At 45.8% G+C, this 19,837-nt stretch overlaps 1 protein-coding gene across 6 annotated transcripts in view; it reads right to left on the bottom strand.

Annotated features, from left to right (window-relative positions):
* The window catches only part of LOC135913489 (hemicentin-1-like), a 708,068-nt gene that overhangs the window by 292,820 nt on the left and 395,411 nt on the right, over positions 1–19,837 (bottom strand). For all 6 annotated transcript variants that reach the window (XM_065446058.2, XM_065446055.2, XM_065446056.2 and 3 more), the window contains 2 exons: positions 14,800–15,069; positions 13,460–13,720 (listed from right to left, as the gene is read on the bottom strand). In XM_065446058.2, the coding sequence (XP_065302130.1) occupies positions 13,460–13,720; positions 14,800–15,069 (531 nt within the window). The remainder of the gene's footprint in view (positions 1–13,459; positions 13,721–14,799; positions 15,070–19,837) is intronic.

The following is a 19,837-nucleotide window of genomic DNA, read 5'->3' as shown; positions in this document are numbered from 1 at the left end:
ATGCGAAAAGCTAAGCGAGAGAATGCGGAGCGAAGCGGCGAAGCGCTCATTATTTTTAGATGCTTTGAACAAAGGGCTCCATATTAAAAAGCAGGTGACGGCGCCTTCATAGAAGCGTCACGCAATCACCTATGGGTTGCACAGAATCGACTGTTGCTCTGTCTATGGCACTGGAATTCTACCAGTGGCGTAGAACGTTCGGTCTGCATATTGTCTGTACAACCTGGCTTCTGTAAGCATTAAAAACTTGTGACAGGGCATTCAACCTCGTTTTGAATGCCTCTTAATACTACTTGGTGGTAGTGGGAAACGCTTGAATTGATGTCTACAAGTAGTGCATACAACTAGTGCATACTCACTTTACCCCAGCTATGTCCTGCGTAGGGATAAATTCTGAAACCTTCATGTTTCTTTAATTATTTTTTAAGGCCTTTCCAGGCTCATGGTGAAATTTGTGCAGTAGACCTGACCGCTGGAGTACCCCCGAAGCGTCATCACGCCATATGAAGACAGATTAAAGAATGAAAATTGATTGATAGTGACAGTTAGTGAATGATAACGTTATTAAAGATCGGTAGAGGTTACTAATGACTAGTAATGACTAATAGTGACTACAAATGACTCAGAAATGATCATTATGTCAACGCCGGCTTGTAATGACCACAATTGATCAGAAACATCTAGTAATTAGTAGCAATGACTAAAATGACTGCTAATGACTACTAATGACTTCTAATGTTACAAAATGACCAATATGTCTAACGACAGCTTCTAATGACCACAATTGAGAACAAATGACTAAAGCGCTTACTAGTGAGCAGTAACGACTAATAATGACTGAAATGACTAGTAATGACAAAGAAATGGCCAATATGTCTAACCGTAACTTGTAATGACTAGAATTGATTTGAAATGACTAAAAAGGCTTAGTAATGGCCACTAATGACTAATAATGAATGAAATGACTTGTAATAACCACAAATCACTACGAAATGACCAATATATCTAACGACCAATTGTAACGACTACAATTGATTAGAAATGACAAAATACCCTTAGTAATAACCAGTGATGACTAATAATGACTGAACTGACTTGTAGGGACTAGTAATGACTATGATATGACCACCATATTAAAGTCGAAAGTTGGGCGAATTGGCATATATTCATGATGGTAACAGCGCGCACAAGAAGACGATGGAGTGTAAGGACACAGGACGAGCGCTGAGACAGCGCTCGTCCTTTGTCCTTTCAGTGCGTCATCGTCTTGTTCGCGCTGTTACCATTATGTATAACCAACATGTCTAATGACGGCTTGTAATGGCGCGAATTGATTACAAATGACTAAAGATGCTTAGTAGTGAGCAGTAATGAGTAATAATGACTGAAATGACTTGGATTTACTACTAATGACTACGAAATGACCAATATGTCTAACGACGACTTCTAACGACTGCAATTCATTAGAAATCGCTAAACATGCTTAGTAATGTCCAGTAATGACTAATAATGACTGAAATGATTTGTAATGACTGCTAATTGCTATGATATGACCAACATGACTAACTACGGCTTGTAATGACCACAACTGATTACAAATGACTAAAGATGCTTAGTAGTGTGCAGCAATGACTAAAAGATAGAAGAGAAAGAGAAGAGGCAAAGAGAAAGAGGCGAAGGATAAGAGGAGGAAGAGTAGGTTTTTGCCGTTCAGCTCTTAAGAGAGATCTTAAGAGACCCTGAATTTTTTTTTGCTTTCTTTTCTTGTTAGTGGTGCTAGCGAGTGCTTGTTCTCTTTTTCTTCTTATTCATGAAATGGGTCAATATATGTTGGTTCTCTGTAGTACTCTCTTCTTTGAAAATGATTTCAATGCAGCACATGGTTTACAAGAAATATTTAATTACATGCTTTGCACTTGCTTTCAAACTACTAATATTGTGTCAACGTACTCTTCTAACTAATTAAAAAGCGCTGTGTTGGCTATTCAGACTCGGGCCACTACAACAGGCGATACAACATACGGTTTAATTCTGCATTTGGGTGCGAGGGTGATAATAGTAAAAATGGCGGTGAAACTAGAAAATAAGATAAAATATACAAGCAATATGCTCTTGACTGACCAGCGAGGCAAATTTGCAGCTATGGCGTCTTCCGATATCTCACGCGCGTGCACCCGTGAAATCAGTAAAAAGCTCTGCTTGTATAACGACAGAACATGTGAAATATATGCTTAATTATTGCCGCACTTAATTATTGCCGTAATACCATATGGGCTATTTTGCTCAAGCTCATCGTGCTGGTTTGGACGCTTTACCGTCACTGGCTTCTCACGTGGCCGCACCTGTACGAACCATTCGCAGGCGCGACGGCGCTCCCTCAACCTAGTATAAAAATACACGGGATGTAAAACAGGAAGGTGTGTGCATAAAGAACTTTGGTTCACGGGCCAACAAATGAAACTATTAGCGGCCAGGGCGCTATAATGAAAGCGGCATACTGGCGATGAGCTCCATATCGTAGGCAAGCTTGTTGATGCTCATCTGCGGCAAACACTTGGCGCGTCAGGAGACAACGTCGTCCCAGACAGCCGTGAAGTCGGACACATGTCCACTATTGTATAGCGCGATTTCCTAGCGCACATTGACACCGCAGAAGTAACTATGTGGGACGCGCACAAGCGGCAAATCGCACGCACACAATTCAGTCGTACCTGCAGTGGAAGCAAGCGCCTCCGGAACGAGGCCCGCCTCCGTTTCCAACCGCCACCGCCACGCGGCTTTCAGTGGCGCCCCTATAGGCGCGACGCATGGCGTATGCCTCCCCTTACGTGGCGCGGTGCCGTTGCGTTTCGTCCTCTCTACTTCCCACCCCAACGTTGTGCAGCCACATTGAGGCCTGTCTGTGAGTGAATGATATTTAGTTTTTGGGCACGCTATATAGTCGCACAGGGTGCTGTGACGCAGTTTCGCGCGTATTGAATTTTACTGCAACAGGTTTTCGCGCTTTCTCTGACTTCCAACCGTATTGTAAGTAATTTCGTTACTTTTGGGGCTACCTTTCGAGCGCAGTGGGCGTGCCTGGCGGTGTGACGCGATTAGCGCAAAGCAGCTCGGCCGTGGTGCGCAGTTTCGCGCTTTAATGCACGGACAAGTCCATTGTGCTTTTTCTGACGCCCAACATTGTTGAAAATTATTTTCGGCACTTTATTCGTTACTTATGAGGTACGCTCGCCGCGTCTGTCGTGACGCAGTGAAAAGCAGCTCGGCCGAGGTCACATAGTTTGGCGCGTATATACTGAATCTTACTGCGAGAAGTTTGTGGCAATTTTTAAGTCTCCGCAATAACTGAAGCCTTCTTTCGGTACCCACGCTTGTCGAAAACGCGACGAGCAATTGTCAAGAGTGATAACACGGGAGTGTGTTGCTTGCGCCGGCAGAACGCGCGAGAGATAACGCAAAGGAGCTCAAATGCCAGGAACTAGTAACTCAAAAATTCTGCCTTCTGAACGGCACCCACGCATTTGTCTTGAGTGTGAGCAGACAGAATTCTGCGAGCGTCCAACATGGTCTGGTTGATAGTCTGTGTTGTGGCCACCTCTGTGTATTCGTAGCATACTATCGCGTCGGTTGTAGCCAAGTTTGCGTAACGCGCCGTAGCCCGTGCATTCGTGCTGTTAAAGTGCAGCAATTAAGGCCCCGGAAGAGGGGAATGCTTGGAATTAGAATGTTTTGTGGTATGCACAGTATTGTTTCCGATGCGTCGGGTATTTTCCACGCCGTCTGTGTAAATACGAACTGCTATTGTTTGTAATGCCGCCCATTAACCACTTTCGCTCGCTTCGCCTCTACACGCATTATTCTTGCATGGTAATACCGAAATAACACTTGCTTGTAATTTAATTTTTTCAGCTGACGTCATGTGGTGGAGCTCCCTACAGAAATTACTGCTGCTTACCTGGTGCCACAATGGTGGATGAACGCACAAAAAGCCCACAACCAGCATTGATAAAGAATAAAATAAACATTTCCTTATTTCACAAGGAGTCTTGCGTGTTCATGAAATAGCACGTGGCACATATTCGATGGAGGCTTGTGAAGATCGTTCGCCATCGATTTTACTTATTAATAAAACGATTTCGCATGAACACTACGTGCGGTTCAGCTGTAGAAGCAAAAAAAAAATAATAATAAACCAGTGGAGCTGGCTTGACGCGTACCAGCTAGTATTCAAAGCGCGCGCGCACAAAACTGAAACCGGAAGTGTAGTTCAGGTATTAACGCCGACGGCTTGGTGCGCTGCAGTCAATTGGGCCGCTGGGCCTATGGGAGTGTCCGCTCTTGTTCTATTCCTTTCTCTATGTCATCATCATCATCATCATCATCATCATCATCATCCTGGTTACGCCCACTGCAGGGCAAAGGCCTCTCCCATATTTCTCCAACAACCCCGGTCATGTACTAATTGTGGCCATGCCGTCCCTGCAAACTTCTTAATCTCATCCGCCCACCTAACTTTCTGCCGCCCCCTGCTACGCTTCCCTTCCCTTGGAATCCAGTCCGTAACCCTTAATGACCATCGGTTATCTTCCCTCCTCATTACATGCCCTGCCCATGCCCATTTCTTTTTCTTGATTTCAACTAAGATGTCATTACCTCGCGTTTGTTCCCTCACTCAATCTGCTCTTTTCTTATCCCTTAACGTTACACCTATCATTCTTCTTTCCATAGCTCGTTGCGTCGTCCTCAATTTGAGTAGAACCCTTTTCGTAAGCCTCCAGGTGTCAGCCCCGTAGGTGAGTACTGGTAAGACACAGCTATTATACACTTTTCTCTTGAGGGATAATGGCAACCTGCTGTTCATGATCTGAGAATGCCTGCCAAACGCACCCCAGCCCATTCTTATTCTTCTGATTATTTCTGTCTCATGATCCGGATCCGCAGTCACTAGCTGCCCTAAGTAGATGTATTCCCTTACGACTTCCAGTGCCTCGCTGCCTATTGTAAACTGCTGTTCTCTTCCGAGACTGTTAAACATTACTTTAGTTTTCTGCAGATTAATTTTTAGACCCACTCTTCTGCTTTGCCTCTCCAGGTAAGTGAGCATGCATTGCAGTTGGTCCCCTGAGTTACTAAGCAAGGCAATATCATCAGCGAATCGCAAATTACTAAGGTATTCTCCATTAACTTTTATCCCCATTTCTTCCCAATGCAGGTTTCTGAATACCTCCTGTAAACACGCTGTGAATAGCATTGGAGAGATCGTATCTCCCTGCCTGACGCCTTTCTTTATTGAGATTTTGTTGCTTTCTTTATGGAGGACTACGGTGGCTGTGGAGCCACTATGGATATTTTTCAGTATTTTTACATATGGCTCGTCTACACCCTGATTCCATAATGCCTCCATGACTGCTGAGGTTTCGACAGAATCAAATGCTTTCTCGTAATCGATGAAAGCTACATATAAGGGTTGGTTATATTCCGCACATTTCTCTATCACCTGATTGATAGTGTGAATGTGATCTATTGTTGAGTATCCTTTACGGAATCCTGCCTGGTCCTTTGCTTGACAGAAGTCTAAGGTGTTCCTGATTCTATTTGCGATTACCTTAGTAAATAGTTTGTAGGCAACGGACAGTAAGCTGATTGGTCTATAATTTTTCAAGTCTTTGGCGTGCCCTTTCTTATGGATTAGGATTATGTTAGCGTTTTTCCAAGATTCCGGTACGCTTGAAGTTATGAGGCATTGCGTATACAGGGTGGCCAGTTTCTCTAGAACAATCTGCCCACCATCCTTCAACAAATCTACTGTTACCTGATCCTCCCCAGCTGCCTTCCCCCTGTGCATATCTCCCAAGGCTTTCTTTACTTCTTCCGGCGTTACCTGTGGGATTTCGAATTCCTCTAGACTATTTTCTCTTCCATTATCGTCGTGGGGTGGCACTGGTACTGTATAAATCTCTATAGAACTCCTCAGCCACTTGTACTATCTCATCCATATTAGTAATGATATTGCCGGCTTTGTCTCTTAACGCATACATCTGATTCTTGCCAATTCCGAGTTTCTTCCTCACTGTTTTTAGGTTTCCTCCGTTCCTGAGAGCATGTTCAATTCTATCCATATTATACTTCCTTATGTCAGCTGTCTTACGCTTGTTCATTCTCTATGTACGTATTGTCAAACGTGCGGTAACAATGCACTCTTGTTCCGCTTACTCTTTAAAAGAAAAAAAACGTCCTTTCATGCTTTAAACCATCAAAGCATCTGGACCGCCAATGCATTTAGCCGCCCGAGTTTAAAATGACTGTATCAGAACTGGTGTCGTCGTGAGAATTCGTTCCAAATGGTACGGCTTATGAACTCACCGGGACTAGAATTCGCAAATTGCAATATGTACCGTAAGATGATTATTTAAAATATATTAGCGAATCTGATAATTAGTTTATTATACATTTCAGTTTTCTTGCGCACGTAATGTCCGCCTCGTCGAGTACTTAAGCTTGCGGACTAAAATTGGACTGCGTGCTAGTTAGGCCAGTTAAGTTATGTTCGGCTGTTTTCACTGTTTGTTTGCAACGGCAACGACCCATTGTTTTGCTACAACAATAGCACTCTGGTCTTGTCGGCACTCGGGGAGAAATGGATAGCGGTTTGGAAAGGTGGTTGGAACGGCTTTGTCAATATTGGGTAAATAAAAGTCAGGGGGGAAGAGCCTGTGCTTACACGTGGTGCAGCGCTGCGTTGTTTTGTTTGTTTGACGTATGTTCTCAAGGGCCCAGGATCCCGAAGGTTGTCAAACGAGGCTCCACCCCAGTACCCTGCAGGTTCTTTCAGCGTTCCTAATGGCCAGCGAATTGAGTTCACCGGCCATTCCGAACTTCCGGGGCGAGGACGAGCTGTTAGATACGGGGCCGTTTCCTGAGCCTACTTCGAGTTCCCCAGACCAGATCGAATCGCACCACAGCTAATTAAGGAGCGCAGAAACACGGATGCCACATTCCTGAGGCACGGCACGTGCAAACAAGTTGGCGGACCCCACTTCGTGTGCAGCTGGTGGAGCTATTCACTGTTTGGCTCTTCCCGAATGTGAAGGGAAGGGACTCTTCCGTCCTGGCACGGTTGCGGGCAAAGTGGGTCCCGAAAAAAGACGGCTGTAATGCGCCGTGACAACCTGGCGGCGTCGCCCCCTACCCTCTATGGTGGCAGAGCATTGCAAGTCAGCAAGGCAAGACCACAGGGAGAAGAAAGCCCTCGGACAAACAACCGAGCAGCGATTCTCTTCGCCGGGTGTGACTGCATCGCACGGGCACCTACCATTGGCCGAAAATGGCGTCACCTGAGCGGGCTCTCCCATTGGCCGAACGTGACGTGTCATCAAGACACCGAAGGGCTTAAAGGACGCAGACCGAGGGCAGCAGGGAATATTGCTAGAGCATTCCTGGAGCATTCCTTCACCGATCTCTTTCTAACTTCTTGTGACGGGCCGCATCGTCCGAGTTGCTGCCGGCCCGTAATGACTCTACGACTATTAATTGACGCTCACTGTAAATAATGTAACTAAACCTCCCAAGTGTTTTATCCCGACGTCCTCCTCAACTACTACACGCTCCAAGAAACGCAAGGGGATGACTGAGTGAGCTGATTCGTTCCTCTGATAAATACAATTATACAAAGGCGAATTCATTTTCACAAAGTATATGCACGAAAAAAACAAATGCCATCACACGTTTCAGCCCTACCCGTTTACCTTTCCTTAATGTAAAAAACTATCAATTGTTCAGCAATACAGATTGTGGTCTATTCTTGCAAAACGCAATGCACTAGCTCAAGCACCGGGTTCATCTCTTTCTAGCGAAAAAAAAAATGCCATGTCATAGGAGTGGATTCTATCATCAGCAAGCAGAAGGACCCGGCAACTAAGTTTTACGCGTGCTTTCTCTATTATATTCTCTCACAATTCACAACACTGAGTTAAGAAATGCAGGCGGAAGGAGTGAGAATCCATATGCTATATGACCCCATTCCCACTGTCTTTAAGATCATTATTGAAGCATATTTACAACCTCAACACCTGCGTGGCACGGCGCTCGATCGATTGCGCTGAGAAGATACCAGAAACTTCGTCCTACTCGAGGAACTCTACCTTATTGGCGTCCTAACGTCAGAGTTGTCCAAACCGCTTGACCCTACAGCTGCGCGCAAATTCCTTCTGAAATGCTTGGAATTTTCATATTGAAGGCGCGAGCTGAATTTTCGTAAGATTACCTCTGTACAGTTATCAAATGAAGGGGTTGGAGGCAGTCGATCCCAGCTGTGGGGTAGAGAGACGTGTTGCTTCAATTGCTTCTCTTGGTGCCTCGTAACCTTTAATGGTGACTGTAGAAAACGCCAACAAGCTCGTTATCGAATGGAGGCATCTTTGCTACATGGATCTAGAATTGTCTGCGGTTGTGATGTGTCGAACATATTTGGAAGCGCGTGCGAGACAGTATGCAAGGCAACGGTACCCCTACGTTTCCGACACTAAGTAACTTCGTGAGAAAACTGGTATGCCTTCCTCATTTCAGAGCTACCGTAGAGAGTTTTACAGCGAAGCTGCATGCCTCTACCGTCTTAGGAAATTTTCATGTCGTTGGCGTGGTAAGCAAAAAATTCCCATACGTGGGCCGATATCGAAGATAGTGGTATGCCGGGCAGATCCGCAGTGGAGGTGAAGCAGGCGTTAAGCCCTCCCCATACGTGGGCCGATCCCAGAGATAGTGCAATGTCGGGCCGACCCGCGGCAGAGGTGAAAAAGGCGTTAAGCACTCCCCATACTAAAGCGCGCTAAAAATTATGGGGTTTTACCTCCCAAAACCACTTCCTGATTATGAGGCACGTTATAGTGGGGGACTCCGGAAATTTCGACCACCTGGTATTCTTTAACGTGCAGCGAAATCTAAGCCGTGACAGGGCCGTTTTCGCTCCTATCGAAATGCGGCCGCCGTGGCCGGGATTCGATCTCGCGACCTCGTACTTAGCAGCCTAACACCATAGCCACTAAGCAACCACGGCGGGTGGGGAGCGCACTGTTACGTTCTTCCTAAGCACCAATGGTACGTCGACCTCATGCGAACGCGCATGTACCATTCGGGATGAACGGTCTATAGACCATTGAAACCTCTTTTGAAATCTGTCATGCCCCGCACAAGTGAGAGGTCTTTGTGCCTGCAGTTGTTGAGTAATAAAAGCCTTTAATAATTTTATCACTCATTGCATTTTTGTTTACTTTGTACATAGATGTGAAGGAGCGTGGCTAACAGCTTCGTTTGAATGTGGATTAGACCAAGATTTTACTCTTACGTTTACCATTGTTGAGGTTCCTTGCGAATAAATGCTTTTGCAAGCGTTACAACCTGCACTGTGACATGATTTCAGCTTAGGCGCAGTAACTTCAATTAATGCTTTCATAAATATGTCTTAAAACTAAAATCTGCAGTCTATATGCATAGCACAAACACAGTTTATCTTACAGAGAACATACTAAGTAACCACATTCTGCGAAAATCTGGAGAAATTTAGGAAATCTTTTTGTCCGAGTTAGGGAAAATTCGGAAGTTTTCAGCACTAGTGCTGAAAACCTCCGAAACCATCAGCTGATGGTACATTCGGCTGGTCGCTTTCGAGCACTATTATGGCGGTGCAGTTGACATTCGGCTTGGTTCATTCAGAGCGCCGCGCTCTGTCTCAGAGCGCTTGAAAGCGCTCCCATGCACCTTCAACCTGGGAGCGCGACCGAGATCCGACAGAAGCCGATCGTGCGGCACCTCTGATTGTACTTGGAAACAGCGAGCACGTTCGGCTGGGGGGACTTTTTTCTGGTTTCAATCTCGAGAGGGCTTCGCGACGCTGCAAACCGAGTTGGAGAGACATGTAGGAACCAGTCGAATGAGCCATGCATGGGACGGTGAAACGGTGATGGCTGCTCAGCTCAGACACTCGTGCCGGTTTTGGGTGTCACTGAGTGTTGTGCGCATTTTCCTTGGCTCCGGCGACGATTTACGCTTTCACTGGAGGAACGATCATGAGAAATTTTGGAACCAACCGAGAAACGACTGAGGCAGACGATCTCGGATCCGACACGACGACGAGGTGGCTATTTCGGGGCATCACAACACTTGCGCGGCTCTGTGGCGTATACAAACAGCGAGAGGAATACTTTCGCCAGCTTCTTTCGATTCGACAATGGCAACAGGTGGACGATACTTGATTCCGCAAGCGTTTTATTTTTGTTATTCCGGCTTTCTGGCGTAGTCGCGGAAACCATAAGCGAACTCTGCTCAATTTTCTATTGCGCACTTTCGTTGATGAAAGCTTAGGTTATCATACGGTATACGTTTGATGTGTTTCCGATAACTTAAGGTCGTAAAAGAACTATCGAAAAAAAAAGAAAGCAGGTCTGTTGACAAATAAGGTGATGCTCGGGCTAATTCTTCGCTATGTCTCAAGGCACGCAACGGGCTTGCAACGATTATCTGCCGTCCCGAATAAAAGCACATGTTGCGAGCGCTGACACTAGCGTTTTTTTTGTTGTTGTTGTTGTTTTCTGAAAAAATTGCAGCTGAACGTAACGCCTCACATATAGGGTGTACCAGCTAACTTTAACCAAGGTGGTCAACGAAAAAAGAATTATTGAGAAAACAAGGTACAAGACGCGATTTTAAGACCTACGACGTTCAGTTTTCAGACCTCTGACAACTAAACACCGCAAGTCTTATAATTGCATCTTGCACCTTGTGTATAAATTTTTTTTTTTAGGTTGAACCGGTTGGCTAACGTTAGATGGGACACGCAGTATATACCAATGGCAACATAAAAGAAATGGCGATATCCTGCAATGCGTCAACCCGTTAATTACCATTCAAGCGATGTTCGTTGTTGGATAGTACTGTATTTCCCACCAAATTACGTGGCCGTGTATTCTGATGCCCCGTGCGTAGTTTCGCCGATATACACGGACGAAATGCATGTAATAACATTGACGGCTGCAAGTTTTTCTGTGCGCAAAAGTGCACCGAACTGTATATTTATCGTGTAGCGTATCGCACTTACTGAAACTTCACAGCTTTTTTTGTTTTTGTTTTTCTGTTCGTTAGTCTCAACGTCAATGATAAGCACATACGGGCGCCCGTGTGCAGCTTGGTCAGGTTCAGGAGAGAAAAAAAAACGCAGTCAAGCAGCGCGTGAAACAGTTGAATCTGAAAATACGCCCAGGCCCAGCAGATCCCCCCCGCACCCTCTTGTTCGACGGGAGTCTCGGAGGCGCATACTCGAGCACCATGTTGCGCAAGCACCACTGACCGTATCTATACAGCCTTAAATGCACAGAAAACTTCGCGCTTTGCACTTAATCTGTTTAATTGTCGCCGACATAATCGACGTCCGATCAACCGTGCCATGGAAACTCGCTGCCATGTCTGCAGCCGTGATGTCGACGCTTGGCCGGCCTTCTAAACATAAAAGCTCTCATGCTTACATTCCTACGTCATCCAACATGGCCACGCTCATGCCACGACGCAGTAAAATGACATTTTGAGTTGGCATGCGTGTGTGCGTGCATCTGCGTCATCGTCGCACACATAAAAGCTATATAGTTGTAAGTGGCCGATAAGCCCTCTGTTTCGAACTATACGAGTCTTGATTTTGAGCGTGCACGGGTTAGGTGGCCTCCAATTAACAATGCACACTGACCAGATAAGTAAGTGATGCGCGGTGCCAATCGATCTTGAGATCCTGATCCCGCGAGCACCTAGCAGTCTGCAGAGACCCGTGTTTGTATATGAAATGGTGCCTGGCATTCCTCGAACTTGTCTGAAACTGATATCTTGTCACCTTTCTCCAATGGCTCGGTCAAGCCACACCGCTAAGGAAAAAGTTGTTCTCGCCTTAGCTGCAATCTAAAGCCACAAAAAAAATATAAAACGAAATTAAAAGAAAATTTGAAAGAAGAAAAAAAGAAACAATCAAGCTGCAAAAAGAAGAGGTGGACACGATGAGCTGTATCCTGTCAACCTCCCGGTTTTCTCACGCTCGTTTTCTTTCTTTCTTTCTTTCTTTCTTTCTTTCTTTCTTTCTTTCTTTCTTTCTAGGTAGAATGTTTCAGCTTTGCCACGCCGTCACGAGCTGTTTACATTGGGACCGGTCAGTCTGTGCGACGGTTGAAAGGAAAAGAATCCACAGAAAAAAAAAAGAAAGGAAGCTTTACACTCCGTTCTGCGATCCGATATGCATGCGCAGCAAAAGTTACGGCTTGACGGTATATTATCGTCGTTGTTGTACCAGTATACAACGTCGTGGAAATGCAAGAAACTTGTGGCTACATGCGTATTGTTTAACTAATAAGAAAATATCGTCTATCCACTCATGAAGGCAGTCTTCGTTAGGAAATCATACACGCAAAATGAAAGCACGCCATTCGCCTATCTCTACGTTTACGTAGATTTCAGTAGTGAATACAGAGCTAGAGCCGAGAACCTATTGCGGCTGCCTTCTAGGTCATACTCAGGTTACGAAGGGCTCCTCTCGCCTCCTACCCCAATTACACAAAGAGCTTGGAATAAACTCAATATTCCATAGACCTGAAAAAATAGAAATATGGGCATCGTTGGAGACCGAACAAAAATATTACCTGAGAACCTATCATGGGTTTACAGGATAAGGGGCATTAGAAATAAAAGTAAATTAAGCCACATTATTAAACTACCCTTCAAAGAGTAAAAGAAACGCCGCTGTTGCCTAGAGAGGCCGCTACAGATAAGCACGAAAAGACGCAAAAACTACTAAATAAATGAGGTTGGTGATGGCACTTTAAAGTCCCCGCACCTGCGCGCCGTGGCGTTTTGGATTTCGATGGCGTCTTCTTAGGCCCAGTTAATAGTTTGGCGTAAACATGGTGTATATGTTATTCTAACGGAGTCAGATAGGGAACTTAGCCATTTTCTAAAACTTTAACGGTGACGCAACAAAAGTGCGGTAAAATACATTTGAAATCCAAACGTCACTTTCACGTAGCACTGCTGGGGTTTCAGCTGAAATTCACAATATGTCGGTGAGCCTTGCACTTCGGAGGCCACGCGCAGGCTTCGCGGCGACGGTGCCGGGTGGCGTCGAGTGTTCTTATAAGGAAGCGCGAAAGAGGAGTCCCCCTGCAGTACACGCCTCAAGCATAACTCGTTTCGACGGTGGGAATACATTGTGTCCCTATATTTATTCAATACTAAACGCCTTACCATCGTCAGCTACCGTCAGACGTGTTGAGCCTGAATTCTTGAGTAATCAATTATATTACCGGTAATCAATTATATTACCGGTAAATTAAGAAAATTAGAGTTTTTTGAAGAGTAATTTAACAGTGCAAATTGATTTCGTGTTTCCCTTTATGGCCTCGCGACAACGCTATAGTGGCGCCGACAGTTTACTTACGCAGTACGTAGACCCGTACGGTGTAGCTGTCCGTGCCGCCTGGACTGACGGCGTCACAGGTATAGTCACCGGCGTCAGCCTCGCCTGCCCCGGCGATGAGCAACGAGCCATCCGGCTGCAGTCCTTTCGCGACCGGCAGGCCGCCTTTGGACCAGCGCGCCTGCGGCCGCGGCGTGCCGGAAGCGACGCATGAGAGCGCCCTGTTCGAACCTCTGACGACGGTGACAACGGGGCCCTCGCGAACGGTGATCTTCGGAGGATCTGGAACGACGAGCTTGCACTTGCGGTCACCAGCGACCCGATTGTAATGCGTACCGATCTAGCGAGACTGCTTGCACGCGTGTCCCAACCGTAAGCTAATCATTATGTCATACTGAACGCGCCATACAGTGCTTGATTTCTCACGAGTGCTGCGAAATGAGCGTGCGCTCTGCCCAGTTTAATAGAAAGAGAGGAATAAGTTTAATGAGAAGATAGGCAGAGAGTTCGGTCTAAAAGGTTCAGTCCTCCAGCCAGCTGCTCTGCGCTGGGGCAAGGGGAAGAGAGAAACAGGAACAATAGCGATGACGATGTCTACAGGGGAAAGGAGTGGTGGGAAGAGGAAGGTTGAATAGCCAAATGTGAATATTAAATCAAACGAACCCTGAATGTTGGTGTTCTGGTATTTCGTACAGCCAGAAAAAAAAAATCATTTATTGGTCGTTGAAATCGAAATGAAGGGACTGTGGCAACAAACAATATAAATACCACTGAAAGGTTTTGGCTGCGCTCGTAAATAGTTGAAGTATCAGTTTAAACAAACAAACAAGCGAAATCCCGGAGCAATAGGAAGATGCTGTAAGGTATGACGGTAAAACTATGACGGCACCAGTTCTGCACATATATGTCGCCTTCCTTCACACTTCATGACAGACTTACAGAAGGCCTCATACACACCGCCGTCGCCCTTCCTGTCCTCTTAGAGGAAAGAGAAAGAAGGAGGGGTGGTGCGACAGGAGGCTGCCTGAAGTCATGCTCCCTAATAGTCTTTTTCTTCCCTGATGTTAACACAGCAATAAATAAAGATATGCGCAAGCGTAAAAAATGCCATCAAAAATGCTTTTCTGCTTAATGCCGCGACAAGCGACGTGTTCAGTTAAATCCTCAAAGCAGTGGCGACCATGCGGAGAGGGAACGAATCGTTTAATTGACTCTTCTGGAACTCGGGCTCACAGGTGACAATTACGACAGGTTCAATATTTGTTGTAAAATAGTCTTAACAGTCCAATTTGAAGCAAATGCGCCAAAACTTGTTCTGCAAAACGATTTGTGAAAACAACCAACCGCGCGTCTTTCCTTACCCACGTAATGAAGTGTCGCTGCCTTCTCGTCGCTGCCCGCCGCATTGGATGCCATGCAAGACAGTTCTTGCAGTTCATCTCCTGCCGTGGCATTGTGAAGAGTCAGTGTGGAGCCGTTTATGTGCACGCGATCTCTCAAGGCAGGCGCCACGTTCCACTTGACAACCGCTTTTGGATGCCCCTTCACGTCACACGCAAGCCGCACGGTATCACCTGTTCGGAAGTGCACTTCCGCTGGATAGAGTTGCAGTTGTGGAGCCATTGAGGAAGCTGCAATGTCCAGTGTGATAAAGTCACTAAGCTGTTGAATACCAAAACGCATATATCGGGCATTCAGTTTTTCGACAAACTTGTTACTGCCCTCTGAAGATCGTAATTACTATTTCTCGACTATGTAAGTACCTTAATGCGATATAAAATGTTCATCATACGCTCTTTGAATCTGATAAAGGACGATGAGTTGTTATTTACGGGAAAGGTAGAGAGGTGGGCCTGAGCTGTGGCGCTTGTTGTCAATAATTCTACAAAAGCACTGACCATTGCGCTGCATGATTACTCAATATATGCACAAACATTATCCATCGCATTGTCACGACATGGATGATCGGCCATTGTCTGTATAGGTTAAGTTGTAGGGTTTTACTTGCCAAAACCACTTTCTGATTATGAGGCACGCGTAGTGGAGGACTCCGGAAATTTCGACCACCTGGGGTTCTTTAACATGCACTTAAATCTAAGTACACGGGTGTTTTCGCATTTCGCCCCCATCGAAATGCGGCCGCCATGGCCGGGATTCGATCCGGCGACCTCGTGCTCAGCAGCCTAACACCATAACCAGTGAGCAACCACAGCGGGTAGAAGGTTGTCTGTACAGGTGCCACTTAGATGGTGCCCCATCGCTCTTCGGCGCACAAGTCTATGGAGGCACTTTCGTCTTTCTTGAGGGCGACTGGCTTATGTGCACGCCTTTGACTCGCTCCGGCCCTCCGCGTGCGTGGGCGAGCTCACCGCGGCTTTCTTCCGCCTCCTTCCCTCCCTCTACCTTACCTTTCTATGCCCTCTTTCCGGTCCCCCAGTGCAGGGTAGCCAACTGGACGCGTTTCTGGTTAACATCCCAGCCTTCACCCTTTATTTTCTCCTCCTCCTCAATAACTGTATGATTTATGGCCCATCTTTGCATGTACTGCAAGAATTCATTTCTGTATTTTATACTTATTAAGCCGGATAATATGTTTAGCGCGCACGTTTATTTTGGTCGCCTATGTATTTCTTTCAGCTTGACATATATGCTTTCAGAATTTCAAATACAGGGTGTCCCAGTTAACATTAGCCAAGCTCTTAAATATAAAATATGGAATATACGAGAACGAAACCAACGGTCGTATCCAGCTTTTCTGGACACAACGGTTTAGTTCGCGTGAGTGCCACCACGTGGCGTACTGACCTTTCCCTTTTCAAACTTCCCGCGGTGACGCATGATGACGTCAACCAAACAAAAATTTAAAAAAGTAAAAGCTATCGTTGCGCATTCAACTTCGCCACAGTGCTTGTCCCGCCGGCGTTATCACTGTTCTTGATCAAGCGTATTCGCTCGTCGCCTGGAAATTACTCGTCATCCTAAGAGCGTTTAGTCGCGACGGGCAAGGGTTGATTCTCGGCTTCTGACGCGGTTCTTTTTTTTCTTATTTTTCCTTTTCCTTTTCTTTTCTTTTTTTTTCATTCTACGAAGAAGCTAGCCTAACCGTCAGAAGCACTTCGGGGCAGCCTTTCTTCAGTCGGCACACATTGTTACCGTCCGAACATCGCACACCGTCTACTAGAGACGCCGTCGTGGACGGATTTTGATTTTGCCCTATCGAATTCGTTAAGGTGCACACAATTATTTCACTAGCGACTTCGCAATGCGCACTCATGGGCTAACGCCGCAGCTGCAAATCTAAATGTGCTTAAGTATTGAGACATATACATGGATATGTTGGTTTTCCACCTTGACACAAAAGTCACGACACAGGAGTTACGCAAACTGTCCCTGTGTCGTCGCAGGGTGTGAGACCAGGCTAGTTGGTATTCCATGATAAAGTGACTAGCGCAAAAGTGGACACGGGACACTAAAGAGGCGACAAGGATAAGCACAAAGTTCCAACTTGGCACTTATCCTTGTGGCCTCTTTAGTGTCCGCTGTCCACTCTTGCGCTACTCCCTTCAGTCTGTGTCGTCGTCCGTTAGCATGCTATGGCCGAAGCTGCTCGCTATATTACGTCACCATTTACTGGCCACCAGGCCAGGTACACTCTTGGGTACGACATATAAAGTACTTGCAGTTAGTTTCCAAAGTAGTCTCCTATATGGCGGTTATCCACGTGCCTGAAGCAACAACGCTATTTAAAATAATTGTGCAGTAATATATGCGGAATTTGTATGTTCTCCACCTTCTCTACCATGTTGCCACTTCGCCTTTATTATATAGCCGCAATATAGACTAGCAGCTATCGAACGCCATAAAGGCTATCCACATACTCAAAGACCTCGGGCACAACCCCTGACACTTACTTGTATTCAAGAGTTGTGCGACTGCCCAGGACATTCTTAACGAATGTTACATAACACATAATGAGGTTTTACTTGTCAAAACCACAATTTCATTATGAGGCACGCCGTAGTGGAGGATTCGGTAATAATTTAGACCACTTAGGATTTTTTAACGTGCGCCTAACCCTAAGTACGTGGGGTTTCGCATTTCACACCCATTGAAATATGGCTGCCGTGGTTAGGATTCGATCCCCGAGACCTTGTGATTAGCAGCCGAACCCAATAAAACCTAAACAACTGCGGAGGGGAAGGAATGTTTGCAGTAGGAGGAAGGTGACAGCTGGCACGTGAGACAATTTGTTCCCATCTTCATTGCGCGAGAATCGGTACCATCTGTCGAAGAATGACACCGTAGAATGCACTGCATTCAATGTAATGGAGTCCGCGTCCAATATTTTAGACCCGAATCATACTGTAACTACCGACGACCAGGCATCTCGCTAATACGTGCAGTCGCTTGACAGCTGCAGAGCGCTGGCGCCGGCCACAGGACCTACTTGACCTTTGTTCAACACTTGCCGGCATTCTCGCCTTATTTCGCAACATTGCGTTTCAGCTGAACTGCTTCAACAGCCAATTTTATTGTGCCAGAACTTGGCCACCCTGTCAACGTTATTGTTTCCTATTTTTTAAAGTCATGTTTTATATTTAGGCTAATGCTGTCCTGAAATTTCCAGCGGTTTCACCTTTCCGAAAATGCCCGCATTTTTGTCGGCCTCTGTTCATATTTTGGAGGATACTTAATAGACGTGGAAACCATTGCGTGAACCCCTGACCAAGCTGCTCAAAAAGTCACTTTATATCCCTGAGGTCTTGTGCAAGCTTCTACCTTCTTGCCGTTCATCAAGCTCCTGATTTCCCTGTCAACTGTATCCCATTTTGATGACTCTAATCCCACAGAAGTTGGCAACGATATAATGTCCACGGGATTAAAGCCACTTAAATCAATTCTACTGTGGATACGACAGCCGCTTTCGCTCACTATGAATTGAAATATTGGGTTAATGAGCGCCATTCTTAAGCATTTAAATTGACAGTAAAAAATTATGTGGATCCCATGTATGTGCGAATCGATGTAAGCAAAGCTTTCTGTGTTGTCATTGTCATACGTAATCTCCACAGAGTAGACAGGCACTCTCTAACGAAATGCTGTCAATGTTTGCCTGATTACGCCTGCCATTGTGATGCGAATAAACGGAACTTCAACTCATTTTCTCAGAAATAAACGCTGAATGAAGTGCTGACGTCATTCTAAACAAGATCCACAAGCGCAGTAGTGCTCGATCTTATGATGTCCCTATTCGTAAGGTTATATTCGTGATTTATTTTCTTTTTTGGGGGGGGGGGGATGTGCTCTTGTACCCTAGAAATGTCCCTCGGGCGTCTCTGATGTGCTCGTTTTTATTCTCAAGTACTCAATCAAAACTCTCATCGCTGCAACTTCATGATGTCCTCGTGGCAGGCCACCATGGCGTGTCGCGCAAGTATGACCACGCTGATCCATTTGGGTTTACATATACTATTTTGTGCGTCATACTTCGGCTCATCAGCCAACTTACTACGTCCTTTTCCTCTGTTTACTTCCGCAAAGTGTATTTATCGCTGTGGTTACCAAATACGCCCAGTGGTATGCTACCACTCAAGCCTTTCTGTCGGCTGAGCAACTGAAGTCGCAGGCTTTCTTCAACAAGGAGTCGACGTTCAATATGGCTATCCTCAATTACTTTTCGCGGACTTCGCTCACCGTCTTCTCTCCAATGTCATATCCTACACTACTCCCTCCTGCTAGACACAAAACAAACACGCAACGACCTTGATGAAGTATCAATTACACGCTAGTTGACACGCTGTCGATGTATATTTCCGCTGAGCACCGGGATTGGAGCGGGGTCCTGTTTATGGTGACATTATCCGTCTACAGCCTCGCTCACAACACCGCTTGTTACTCATCACGTTTTATTTTGTCGAGAAGAGCATAGTGTATTTCCTCTGAATTTGCTTTTGGCTTTAGGTATGACCTTGCACGCCCGCTTATTCTGTTACGTTGACGGCGACCGTTGTCTTCAGGCTGCCGCCTCATTCTGAGCTTCGCAGTCACCAGAGAGCACAGAAAGCTGTCTTCACAAACAAACCACCGGGATTCGAGCCCATCTCCCAAATGCACCATCTTGCATTTGGGAGATGGGCACGCTAACCATTACGCTACCACCTACCTCCACCAATTTCTGTTTATCGGCCTTCCCACTTCACGTTTTTGCCGCAGACGCGAAAAAAAAGTAAAGATTGCTTGAGCCGCCAGTGACGCATGACTTTAACTTTGGCAGGTTATTCTCATTGGAGCGCATGTAGGCTTGCGGCTGCGTGCAGATTGTGGGTCACCTTAGCTTTATTGTAAATTTGCTTTCACCGACTCTTTTTAGCTAGAACTGAAATGCCGGACAAAAATGAG

Source organism: Dermacentor albipictus, unplaced genomic scaffold (genome assembly GCF_038994185.2).
Source record: "Dermacentor albipictus isolate Rhodes 1998 colony unplaced genomic scaffold, USDA_Dalb.pri_finalv2 scaffold_14, whole genome shotgun sequence".
NCBI classification, from domain to species: domain Eukaryota; kingdom Metazoa; phylum Arthropoda; class Arachnida; order Ixodida; family Ixodidae; genus Dermacentor; species Dermacentor albipictus.
The sequence above is the reverse complement of the archived record's forward strand: the minus strand, read 5'-3'. Positions and strand labels throughout refer to the sequence as shown.